The sequence below is a fragment of the Vespula pensylvanica genome, chromosome 14, assembly GCF_014466175.1.
Source record: "Vespula pensylvanica isolate Volc-1 chromosome 14, ASM1446617v1, whole genome shotgun sequence".
NCBI classification, from domain to species: Eukaryota; Metazoa; Arthropoda; class Insecta; order Hymenoptera; family Vespidae; genus Vespula; species Vespula pensylvanica.
Genome location: NC_057698.1, coordinates 3,718,258 through 3,732,296, shown reverse-complemented (window position 1 = coordinate 3,732,296; position 14,039 = coordinate 3,718,258). Strand labels below are relative to the sequence as shown.

General features: G+C 33.8%; 1 protein-coding gene across 2 annotated transcripts in view; it reads left to right on the top strand.

Moving 5' to 3' along the window:
• Positions 1 to 14,039, top strand: part of LOC122634127 (monocarboxylate transporter 2-like) — a 52,715-nt gene that overhangs the window by 3,014 nt on the left and 35,662 nt on the right. The window contains exon 1 of one of the 2 annotated variants that reach the window (XM_043822741.1): positions 11,635 to 12,423. The exons of the other annotated variant lie outside the window; for it this stretch is intronic. Coding sequence (XP_043678676.1) covers positions 12,045 to 12,423 — 379 coding nt within the window. The 5' untranslated portion in view covers positions 11,635 to 12,044. Of the gene's footprint in view, positions 1 to 11,634; positions 12,424 to 14,039 lie in introns of those variants that run through there. 2 annotated transcript variants of the gene reach the window in all.

Sequence of the window (14,039 nt, the reverse complement as noted above, 5' to 3'; positions counted from 1 at the left end):
AATACAAATTAGTTGAAACATATTTTTATGAAATGGAAATTGTATCTATCAAGTTCACTTTCCACAGCGTAGAGAAACGAAAGTGGCAAGCGTCGTGATTCGAATCAATAGGCGAGACACGACACGCGTGAGAGAAAAATCAGGACAATCTATCAAGATTCGGGACGGGTTGTGTCGTGCGGGTCTCACGTAGGTTCAGTTTGCGTGTGTGGAATTATGATGCATCGACGAAGGACCAAGGGACCTTCGCTATTTTTTTCTGTTGAGTTTTTCTTTTCGAAATCGCTCAGTATCGATCGGGTAGTGAAATCGAGCGTAATAAACGATCACGAAACGAATCAGCGTTTGGTGCGTGAGAAAAAAAAAATAACGAAAAAAAGCGAAAAGTACAAAAGCAAATTACTCGAAAGATCTTTTAATCGTGATGGAAAGGAAACATCAGTCCGTATCCGATACACCGGACGAGAACGTTTATCGCAAACGACGTAATTCTTATAGCGAAGCAATGACCGAAGAAAATACGATCGAGGATCACGAACTTACAGTGGAACGTCGCCATTCACGAGGAAGCTTAGGAACTGGTTCCTCGATTTTACGTAGGAAATCAAAATCCCGAGAAAATTCGAGTATAGAGTCGGTGAGTTGGTCCTCGACGAGTTTCGATTCTAAACGAGATTTAAATCGTACGACGTCCGCCGAGACCAATAGATCGTGGAGCGAAGCTGAGATTCACGAGGTACTTCGTTCTTATCCCGATATAGCATCGAGGTTGATCAGATGCAAGTGTTACGTGGATATAAACAACAAGTGTCAGTGTCGTTGTCGTTATCAGTGTTCATGCAATCAGTGTTGTAACCGTCAGCGTCGAAGGATATCCGCGATCTCAAGAAGAGACTCCTTTGGTAGTTTCAAACGAAAGGATTCGAGTTACTCGGTATCGACCTGCCAAAGCTTCCTTCCATCGTCGTCGGCTCGAAACTCCGCTGGCAGTCTCTATCGTATCGGTTACTACAACGGCCAAGACTCGGATCAGAACGAAACGATCGTCAAGAAGGACTCGATTCAAAGGCGGCATTCCGATCAAACGCATTTCGTTCGTGGCTGCCAGATCGAATACGCGGATAGGCGGAGGTACTCTGAACAGACACCGAGAGATACCATCGGTGAGTGCACGGCTAGGTGCAATAACCACTTGAGATCGAGACTCTCTTCGAGATTCCTAGCGAAGGCGGGACAGAAAAGATCTTGGCTGTCTTTTCAACGAGCGAGTACCGACGATGTCCCTGTTAAAGAAGCCGACGAGACTGACAACGAGAAGGACGGAAACGATTCAGGGATTTCAAGCGTTCCTGAGAATCGCAGAAAGAGTAATGCGACTGAAGTCAATCCGAAGATGTTCAAAAGACGATTTTCCGAACAGCTTATATTGGAAGCTGGGCTCAGTGGTTTCCCTGATTTTGAAACGCTCGTAACCGAACGTGATGACAATGCCGAAGACGAGGAAGAATCTTTCACTGGCATTAATGCCAGAAAGAGACTCACTTTGAAGAAACATTACTATCCCGAGGGTGGTTGGGGTCGAACTATAATTCTTGTAGCCGTTTTAGTACAGTTACTCTCTCATGGCTTGCAACTCGCAGCAGGAGTTATCTTGACTCCGACGATTAATCATTTCCAACGTGATGTCAGGGATGCAGGTATGATGAAAACAAATAATTACGAATCGTACGTTAATAAGTATTACCAAGAATAATCCAGTTTAATAACCTTTACGAGGGCCAACTTACGTTCGTTTGAGAATCACATTTTTTTCTTTTTTCTTTTTTCTTTTTTCTTTTTTCTTTAAGAAGAAAGAAAGAAAAAAACAAGAATAAAAAGAAAGAAGCAAAAAAAGGAACATTTCATTAATTAACAATATAAATTCGATAATAGTCGCTGCGATATCCAATTTTAATCGTATATGCCTCGCTAGAAATTCGCGTTTTCACGCATGTAAAGATCCCTCTCTTCTCTCTCCCTCTCTCTCCCTCTCTCTCTCCCTCTCTCTCTCTCTTTCTCTCTCTTTCCTACACACAACCGAAGTCGATCGAGAGCATAGAACGAGCAACGATTGGATGCACCTGCAACAGCTGTCGTCCGAACGAACGGTACTTACCTACCGTAAGCTAGCAAGCTCGTGGATTCTACTATCTCCTCTCTCTCTCTCTCTCTCTCTCTCTCTCTTTATCTATCTATCTACCTATTTCTATCTCTAACCCTTTCGTTCAGTATCACGTATAATCGCGTACTGTTAACCCACATGTATTTATACGGGATATTACAGAAATAGACGTCACACGTTCAATGGAAAACATCCCACAGATCCCAATCTTCCACGAATCGCAACATCTCTAGCCGATTGTGTACGGTCTGTCGAGAATTATTTTCAATATCGATGCTAGCTACAATTTACATAAGTTTTAGTACAATAGCTTATCCGATACTCGGAAAGAATCTAATTAAACGTACACACCATTAAGAATAATTACGATATTATATGAACGTAACGAAAAGATTTGCATTCGAAAATCGATAATTCAAGTATTCATAAATACACCTCTCGGATATATCTCAATATAGTAGATCAATTAAAAATAACATTTTGATTCGTATTTATTTACTTGATATATATATATATATATATATATATATATATATATCTTTTTTCAAATCTTTTTCTTTTTCTCTCTCTCTCTCTTTTTTGTTCTTTTTAATGAACTTCAAGTTCAAAGAAAATCTCTTCGTATTAAAGGAAAACGAGAGATACTTCCACTTGACGCAATCTCGTCTTATTAACGTAAACTCTCAACCCTAAGCCTCGTCCCGCGAAAGTCTGCTACGACACGCTCATCGTCGCATCTAGGTTGAAGTAGATTAGAGGACGCGCAGAAAATTAAATCCAGAGCCACGCTTGCAATAACATCGTGCCAGCTGCATCAAGTTAAGGATTGCATGTGCGTCATCGGTACGAAACTCCTTTTTGAAGAGACTCCGGGAAATTGTTGGAAGAAAAACTGGTCAAACCGGACAGATGTTCGATCGATCGTTTAGGTGAATCCTCGTAGATTAATCCTAACCTACATTCGCGTTTCTAGTACACAACAAATACAAAAAGGACAACAAAAAAGATGTTCTCTTCGACTAACTCGATGACAAATGTTCGAATGAAACCTGAAAGCAACAATTTTCTAAAGTGCTGGAATATCGACATTAATTATCAAAGATCTTCATCATTTTTAGATCAGTCCGTACGATATCAAGAAGCTTCGTTGATAGAGAAAGGGGAGGGAAGAAGAATAACTCGTTCTTCGTCGAACACGTTAAATTTATTAACACGAAAAAAGAGGAGAGAACGTGATACCTAACACGAGTTAAAAATGACACGTTATCGATAATTCAACCGAGTTATACGATTAGTTTTATAAAAGAAACTAGTGCTCGCTATCGTAAAGGACAAAGGTTATCAATGAAATCTCATCCTTCTGAATGAAATCGTCTTACAACTATCCCCGCGAATAGTTGTAATCTAGTAGAAAGATTTAATGATACGACAATAATGAATTCGAAATAATGTTTTATTATCTTTTACGGATATTAACGGTACTTCAAAACAAGTAGAATCGATCTAAAATTCGTATTTTCCTCGTTACTCGCGATCACTCATTCGTAAAGCCTGAGAACAACATTTTTGTAATATGCTCGATAATGAAATAGATTTATTTCATGGGAATCAATGAATATTCTTTTTCTTTCTTTCATTAGATCAAAAGTACAATACAAACAACAGTGACTCGTATGAGCGAACGTTATTAAATTAATCATTAAAAATTCATACAAGGATAAATTATTCATCAGTTAACCTATTGTATACCGTCGAATATCAATTACTATCCTGAGTCATAAGTCTTCCGTAATAAAATTTCTAACTTGTATTTTGTCATGAAAAAAATTCTTCGGTCGGTCAGTTACCGACAAGACTGTTTCTCGCGTCGGTAAAACGAATTTCTTTCTCATCGACGAACGAGAACTTACCGACACATTTAGAAAAACTACGTTGATATCTTTACGTTCCCGTGGAAGATAATGTTTCAACATTAATTACGTTTATTTAATTTAAAGAATTTCTCGTGGACATAATTTCAGCGAAAAGTTCGAACAATCTTTCTAATGGCTTCAAAATAAACAATAAAGAATCATAGAATTTATAGAATACCAGAAAAGTCGATGGAATCACGTCGAATTCTTTGAAAACTCGAAGGAAATCCTATAAAACTAATAAGAAAGCAAACAAGATCCAATAGCAAAGAGAAGATAAAACGAATGACAGAATATTTCAAATTCATCCTGTAAGAACGATCGTAGCAACTAGTTTTGATGTTCTAAAACCGATATGTAAAGTCATCGAAAATAAACTATGCACTGAGATAAATCCATTCGGTTGAAAGTTCGACGTCGTAAAAGGAACCAAACCTCGCGCCCTTTTTACATCGTGTTCGTAAAATCCGCACGTTCGCGAATTCGCGTTCGTATCTTTTCGATGATATAGCGTAGCATCGGTTTCTTTCTTTTTCTATTTCTTTAGGAACTCGTAAAAATTCTTTACTACGAGAAATCGAAAAGGAACAAATAAGACGGTGAATCGTCAAAAATTCTCAATCGTCTTTAATCTTTAGCCTAGATACAAGAAGAAGTAATATGAGATAAAAAGCGACAAAGATTTATCGTTCGATCTAGGATATATATATATATCTCGATAGCTTACGCCACAAAATCGTCTAAGGCTCGTAAAGATATCATCTCACTTAACTTCGTGCGATACAAGCTTGTAACATTTTCATTGCTTTTAAATCTGATTTTCGCTCGAATTTAAAAAGGGAAAAGAGAAAGAAAAATAGGTATTCGTTTTTTTTTTTTTTTCGACGATATCGCGCTTTTAAAACCGTAAGAAAAGCACTCTAGACCAAGGACGAAAGAAAGAAGCTGCAATCAGTGAGTTCGAGGGAAGGCAATTTCACGTGGGGATGAAATCCTTCGAATAAGTTTGCGTTCCTTGTCTTTCCGATTTCTCGTTACGTTCTTGTGGTTTCCCTCTTTCTCGTCCTCTTTCTTTCTCTCTTTCTCTGTCTTTCTCTAATCAACGATTTCTCACGAAACGGATCACCTTTGGGCTTTTCAATCCCCACTGCGATATTCTCGCTATGAGTTTAATTATAATCTTTCTAACGATTCTCTTCCTCTCGATTTTAAATGAACGATTAAACGAATATACGATTTTAATTAGTACGAACTAAAGGACAACCATTTACATACGAAGAAAGAAGAAAATGAAAAACACGAAAGAAAACTTTGAAATCGTCGATTAAAACTTCTTTTCATATACGTAACTACAAATTTCGTTACGATCGATTTAATATCGTCGTATAATTTAATCTATCGTAAAGTACAAGTACAGATTTAATAAAAAAAGAAACGAGAACGACCGTGAATAGTATTCTACACCATGATAGTTTTTTTTTTTTCTTTTTTCTTTTTTCTTTTCTCTTATCATATGCAATGTAACCGCAAGAATCTAACCGTTAGAACTTGAAAAGCTCAGGCAAGTGTGCAGTCTGGTAGCTCGTAAGCAAAGAAGGACGTACTGAGGGAACGAGTTTATGTGGCCCGTCTAGGAGGTGTGAACCATAAAGATAGGTTTTACGATCGTACAGCGAGCCATGGATGTACTCGGATGTCCAAAGACATATCCCATGGTCCCGCTGAGGGAGGAATGTCCCGTTCTCGGCCGATGCGTATCGCGCGTTTACTTCTCTTTTCTCTCTGTTTTTCTCTTTCTCTCCTAAAATCGTCAGACTAAAGGAGAAAGTACACGAGGAGATCGAGCAAAGATCAGAATTTTTACAGTGCTCTCCGGGGCGTACTTTTCATCTTCTCAAACGATTCTTTTTTCGCGACACGAGACTCGATAGTTAATTTTATAAATTATTTCGATTCCCCCCGTAGAATATCACATTATTTATTTATTTCGTTCAATGGAAAATTGTTTCTATTAATCTCTATTGTCATTTAAATGTAACATTGTCAATGTTAATTTCTATTTTTAAATATTTTACGATCTTACATTTCGACGTAACACGTCACATTCTTATTTGTCATCAAGTAATTATATTGATCGTAATTATTTATTTATTTTTTTATTTTTTTTTTTTTTTTCGTAGTAGTAAAGTATCTTAAATTCATTTTGCAAAATCAACATTTAAATAAATAAATCATATGAGTGTGTAAATTGAAAAGGTTCTAATTGTTAAATTTTGTTGTTGTTGTTTTAAGTTTTCTTATTACTTAAATTATGTTTAACGCGCCGCTGTACTTTCTTAGAATTTTTTATTCCTCGGATTATTAATAAATAAACTTATTAAAAAATCTTACTCGTAGTCATAAATAAATACATAAATACATAATACTTCAATATTAATGAACCAAAAAATATAATGACAATTGGAAATAAAATAACAAATATAAACCAATATGTATTTATTTATTTTTTTTTTTTATTTTTTCTAAAAAAAAAAAAAAAAAAAAAGAAGAATTATATATCTGCTAAAAAATAATACGTTCTTGATAAATATAAACTGATATCGATGTCGTAATCATATAAATTTTAAGAAAGGATCGTAACTCGATATTAAAGTAGATAGATAAGATAGAAAATATTATTGAGTGTAGACTCACATTCCATATCTCCATTTCTTTCTTTCTTTCTTTCTCTTTCGATAAGGATAAAAAGAGGATGAGCTTCTGCCTCGGCAGTTAAAGGAATATAGTGCAGTCGATATACCATACAAAGAACGTCGAATTTTTCAAAAGAAAAAAGTAATGCAAGCACGCATGTTATTTCTCTCTTGTCGTCGATATTTCTCCATCGTAAATTTAAAGAGTCGCGTTATTCGTCGCGCGCATACTCAAGACATATACGAGCCCTATATGTCCCTTTTTTTCCCTTTTCTTTTTCTGTCTTCTCGTAAAACTTTATCGAAGTTAGTCTCGATGCATCTTCGGAATAAAGAAATTCTATTTTGCCAGTCTTTTGCAATTTCTTTCGTCGAATTCACATGAATTTCGTTTACGCTTATATTACATAGATATAAATTCGTCTCATTTCTATTAAATAAAAAAAAAAAATAATAAAAATAAAAAAAAAACATTTTAAAAATCACAAACATTTATTATCAACAATAAAATACAAAAATTTCCATGTTTAATTCATAACAAATATATTTATCAATAATTATTATTAGAAACAACACACGTACAAACATAGGTCGTTTAACAGTAAAAGAAGATTAAGAAATTATTCATTAAAAATTATCTGACAACAATAACGTGAGAAATTATCCAAATATCAATGATATAAAAAAAAAAAAAAAAAAACATCGATGATATTAAAATTGCAAAGTTAATTAATTTATCTTCGGTGTGACTCGTACAATACGTTAATAAATCGAAAGTCAAAGTAATCAAATCTATATATAAACCCTGTAGAAAAGAGAAATGCAGAGATTCATTGATTCTCTTCGGAGTCGAAGGACCTGGAGGAGGTCAAGGGTCATGTCATGTAATCCAAGGTTGAACATCGAAAAGTTCTCTTTCCTCCTCCTCCTCCTCCTCCTCCTCCTCCTCCTCCGTCCCCTCATCTTCTTCTTCCTCTTTCTCTTTCTTCTTCTACTCCGCCTCTTCGTTCTTGCAGACCAAATTTCATTGCGTACAAAAGTCGAATCGCGGTGCTCTTAATGATCTCCATAAACGCGTCCGTACGTTGAAACCTTGCACGATGGCGACGTTCGGCCGCTGCTCGAAATCGTCGAAGAGTCGTCGTCCTCTCTTTCTCCTCCATCTCCTCGTTCTCCTCCTCTTCATTCTGCTCGTTTCGTATCCAGCGAATCGAGTTTTACTTTCATTCGGTGAAAGTGGTACCCCGAAACTCTGCACGACATTATCAGAGCCATGCACTTTTTCCACTTCTCATCTTCTTTTTCTTCTTCTTCTTTTTCTTTTTCATTTGATTTTTCTTTCTTTTCTTCTTCTTCTTTTCCTTTTTTTTTTTTTTTTCAACTGATTTTTCTTTCCTTTCTTCTTCTTCTACTTTTTTTCATTTGATTTTTCCTTCTTTTTTTCTTTGATTTTTCTTGATTTTTCTTGATTTTCTTTTTCTTCTTCTTCTTCTTCTTTTGTACTTTTTTTATCTGATTTTTCTTTTCTCCCTTCTTCTTTTTCGTCTTCTTCATCTTCTTGTTTTTCTCGTCTGATTTTTCTTTCTTTTCTTCTTCTTCTTCTTCTTCTTCTTCTTCTTTTTTTTTTTTTGATTTTTCTTGATTTTCTTCTTTTCTTCTTTTCTTCTTCTTCTTTTCTTTTTCTTCTTCTTTTCCTTTTTTATTCTTCTTCTTCTTCTTCTTCTTCTTGAACTCTTTTTTTCGAAATGAAATATCCAGCACAACTTTCGAGTCAACGCACGTTCCCTTCCCTCTTCGGAAAAGATCAATGAGATACTTTGGGATGTTGTGCTCCATAGCGATGCGTTTCTTTCGATCTTGGACAATCTCGTTCTATTGAGATTCTTTGGATTTACTACTGTCTGCCTTGCAATAAGACCTTCCTCAAATTACTCACGTAAAAGTATAGGTAGTACAAGATTTTTCTTGTACGAAATGTCTGATTCAAACTATAAGACGTTCCAAGATTTATGGTAATGAATTTATCCCATTTTTTTTTTTTTTTTTTTTAATCAGTTTCAAGATGGTCTGCTACATGTACATACATATATTACACAATATTATACGCTACAGAAATGCATCACTGAAATGCATTAAATTCTCTTTTTTCTTTTTTTAATGAATATTATACTTTTTTTTCTTTAACGAAAAGGACGAATTTCTTTTTTTTTTTTTTTTTTCATTCTGCCTTCGATATCCGTGTAAAAATGATATTTTAGATCATCTTAATGGTAAAAAAGAAAAGGTACGAAAAATTCTCACGAATTTTCAACCGGAAATTCGTCCAAAAACACGAATGTCCCATCCCCTCGCACGACTTTAAATACATATCCGGCCATTACGTTTCTCGCGGTCTCGAGGGAGGACACGAAATTGATCGAACCACCGGAGAAAACGCGCCACCCGCAAATCACCACGCAAGAATATTCTTTACGATCTTCGGTGAGCGACCCTATGCATGCACGAATCGCATTTCGCAAACGAGTATGATCTTTATCGGCTAAACGATAAAAAACCGACCAGTTGAAAAAAAAAAAGAGATAATAGTAAAAAATAATTTTTCGAAAACCGTCCATGAAATTTTACGTATCTCTTTTACGTAAAAAATGCACAAGTATTAAATATAAAAATTTAATATTATTTATAAAGTCAAATTGAACATATATATATATGTGTGTGTGTGTGTAAAATATAAATATATATATATATATATATATATATATAAAATTCTAGATAATCTCTATTTTGTGAATTTAAAATAAACTATGAAAAAATCTAAATAATTTATCTAGAGCCTATAAAATTAAATATAAAAACAAAAAAATCTAAAAAATATATATATATAAAAGCAAATGCAAACGATCTCATTATAGTTACGATCGTGCATTTAATCACGTATATATAAATATATACATATGAGTTCATATATACATATATACATATATATATATATATATATATATATATATATATATATATGAAAACTCTCTCAGAGAACGCATTCCATGCTGGTTGCGATACGAAACCATGCACGGTGACTTTTTACGAGAGGCAATCATCGAGTTGACGTACGGTTATATGAAGAAACGATCGCCCTGACGACGACGAAAGTGACGACGACGGAAAGGACGGTCCTCAACGGGGGTTGGATATAATTATAGAGTATAATTTATATAGACGGGTCTTGCACGTGGCCTTCCTCATGACTCAGGAAAAAGAAAGGGGAAAAGAAACAAAAAAAAAAAGAAAAGAAAAGAAAGAAACAATTTTTGAAGTCAAAACGAAAAGCTAACAGACGTTAAACGTAAAGAAAATGTCTCTTCCGTTTCTAATATTCCACCCCTTTTCACCCCTAGCCCCTGTGTTTTGTCTCTTTAAATAAATTTCATGATTTTTTTCGGAATCCTCATCATACTCCTAAATTCACCGATGTACGAGCAAAGCAAAGCCGACGTGCAAAAGAGGACGCTTATTTTATATTATTTTATTTTATTTTTTTTTTTTTATTTATTTATTTTTTTCCTTTCTTTTCGTTCGTATTTTTCAACTCTGTCGCGCAGTATTTGCTTTTTTAAGAGTACTCATTTCGCACAATCTTTCGGACTTTTGATCGGGCGCCAGAAATCCATCAGTCGAACTGGCGCCTATCTTTCTTCTCGTTCCGTCGTCCTTTTTTATATTTTTTTCTCGAATTTCTTATCGAGCTCGTTAACAATAAATAAATATTCATTAGGATTATCTATCAGGTTTATTAAAATTTTTTCTTTTTTATAACTAATATACCGCATTGAATAGAACAAACGATTCCAAAAAATAAAAATTAGTCAAACGCACACGTATTATTAATATATAAAATACTCTGGATTCGTAAAAACATATGTCCAATTCGTAAGATTATATATCAAATTTATTCAAAACATCAAGTTTATAACTAAACTTATTAACGATTGTACGTTCATAAATTTAAAATAAATCAAATCCGATAGCGTATTGATTACATACGTATATCTGATTCATAAACATACACGTACAAATTATCGATGGAGATCGACAAGAAAGAAAAAAAGAAAGAAGAAAAAAGAAAAGAAAAGAAAAAGAAAACAGCCGTACAATTAATCTAAGGGACATTTACTTTCGACATAAACATGTACATATGTATAAATCTAATATTAACAAAACTAATTTCCTTCCTTCTTATAAATCAAAATTCAGGAAAATAACAAGCAGCAGCCGATCAGCTGGTAACCGGAAATGTCATCACTATCACTTTCGAAAGAAACGAGCAGATGTTACGATACCAACGTATCCCACTGTGATAGGAGTGTAGTAGTGGAGCTTCTTATTGGTGATAGCGATGTTGTAGTGGTGGTAGTAGTGGTGGTAGAGATGTTTCCAAGGGAGAAGGATAAGGGTGGGGAGAGTCGGACCGAACAGAGAGAGTGTCTCTCGTCGAAGCCACATCAGTCGGTGGTATCGCGCGAAAGGCTGCGTTCCACGAAGCAAGCGGATTACTTTCCGCATCGTTAACTGCGCTCTCTCTAAGTTGCATCTTATCGACTAATGATTTATTTTATTACGAACGATCATTAACAATTTTCATTGGGAATTTCTCTTTTTTTTTTTTTTGTTTTTATTCATTCATTTCTTTCGATCTTGATTTCTATTCGTCAAATATTTTTTATTGTTTTTTTTATTTGTTAATTTTTTTTTTTTTTTATTAATGTTATTTCGAATATCGAAATTTCTTTCTTTTCTGTTATTTTGTTTCGCGTATTTAATGAAACGATTTTTTATTTAAAGGTAGCGTATGATTATTCAATATTATTTCTCAGTAGCTCGAACATGCTTATTAGTAAAATCGCAGATCAATACGTTCGAAAACGTAACAAATTGATAGGACGAAATATATTAAGGTTAAGTCGAGTTTCAATAGAAATAATTCGCCGATTGCGATCTTATAGAAAACAATTTCAGTTTTGTTTATTTATATTTTCTTTTCGTTGTCGTATCGATAGAATATAATAAAGGGAAACGGTTTAGAGAAAGAACGTGAATCGTTTACGAGAAAATCGTCATGATGTTGTTGAGAATGCTCAGAGAATTTCCGTGGGAAGAAGAAGAAGAAGAGGAAGAAGGATTAAGGACGAGAAGGTTCAGGAACAGTTTAAAAATCGAAGACACAGGCACTTAATAATTAATTTGCCGCGATTAAGCAGCAAAGAGGGTGTTGTGCTTGTAATGTCGATATCTCGAGCGCGATCATGGCCGCTCTTGGACGCTGAGGAGAAAAGAAATTGTCGGGACGATGATGAAAATCATAAAAGCAAGAAACAAAATGAAGGGAAAGAAGAAAAGGAGGAGAAGAAAGAGGAGGAGAAAAATCGAAAGAAAATATCTGACAAGAACAACGAACGTCCTACTAACGCAGGAAGTCCTCAAGTTCAAGCAAGACGTCTCATGTGTAGACATTATTATCCAGAGGGTGGCTGGGGGTGGGTTGTCACCGTCGTAGGCACTCTCGTACATCTTCTTGGACCTGGTCTTCAATTGTCTGTACCAGCTACCTTAGCTATTCCTGCTACCGTCAAGTTTTATCATCATCCCTTGCATACCGCAGGTATTTCTTAGTTGAACTTATTTAATTTACTCTAATCTCTCCCGAAGTTCTTGAAACTCGTCCTTCGAAACTTTCTCTTTAAAACCTATTAAGTGTTTGAAATTTCTTCGTAAATCTACAGTAATCTTTAGTAATCTTAAATAATCTAAACCGGTTTTTATACAAATTCAGTTACTTTACATAAGTATAATATTATACTTATTAATATGTAAAATATATTCATTTTTCTTGAGTCATTGAAATATTACCTTTATCAACTTTTTGATATATTTAATACAAAAAGTTATACGCATATGCATATACATATACATACATACATACATATATATATATATATGTATATGTATATGTATATAATAATCTAATTTGTATATTTTTACATAAATTATGATAATTATAATTATTTTCCAAAAGTACGAGAAATACTTTTATTAAACCTGCTTTATTTTATATTATTTATAATTTAAATACGTAACTTTACCAAATTCCTTGATATCTTAGAATATTGCGTTCTATCGTGATTACGTATGTATATCATTGAGACAAATGTTGAAAGTTTTGTGGAAAGGACGTGAGATCAATACTTCAGTGTTATTATTGTTTTTCTTTTTTTTTTTCGTCGAATAGAATTCGTAAGGCAACTGTGGAAATGTTACTTGGTAACGTTGCGAATATATATATATACACATAGATTTTCTTCTTTTCTTTTTTTTCTTCTTTTTCTTTTTCTTTTCTTTTTCTTTTTCTTTTCTTTTCTTTTCTTTTTTTTTTCTTTTTATATTCCCGACGGCATACGAATGTCCGCTTATCATACGAGAACCTCTCGAGTTTATATCTCGATATAGGATCGATCGAAGAGAATCTCGTTTCGTTCGTCTCCCGCGTAAAATAGCATTAAAGCATCGATGTTTTTGTGACCACGTTACGGTCGAAACATTTTCGATATCTAATCAATTCAATGCAGATCTAACACAAACCGATGCATTTTAGTTTTCAAATACGTTACGTTATCATTACGAAAAACGAGCGTTCAAAGTGTTTTTACAACGTAATATTACATATGAATCATTTGTGATCCTTTCATAATCGCCCACAGCTAGCCTGTTAGGCATCGTAGACCTCGTTCATACAACACACTGATCTTTTTTTTTTTTTTTTCTTTTTCTTTTTTCTATTTCTTTTTCTTTTTTCCTTTTTTATTTTAACGTACATCAAATTATCGATCGATTAGTATCTTCGTTAATACAAAAATATATTTTGCGTCATTTAGAATATATATATATGTATGTATGTTATATCAAATATTACAATTATATAATATATTTAACTATTCTTAGAACGAAAATAGATTAAAATTATCTAAGCTAGTCAAAAGTTCCTAAAAAATATTAAAAATCAATTACACTTTGTCGAAACTTTTTAGATTAATTTTCTAGGATATTATAAAAAGGTTACGAAGTCTCAAAAAAGAATAACTAACTTTCAAAATTATCTAAAAACTTTTGGACTATTCTCTACGAGTAAATTATTTTCATTCTTTTCATATATATTATCGATCATTGAGATTTAATATTCTATATTATTTTTATTAATACATGTTTCATATGGGAAATATT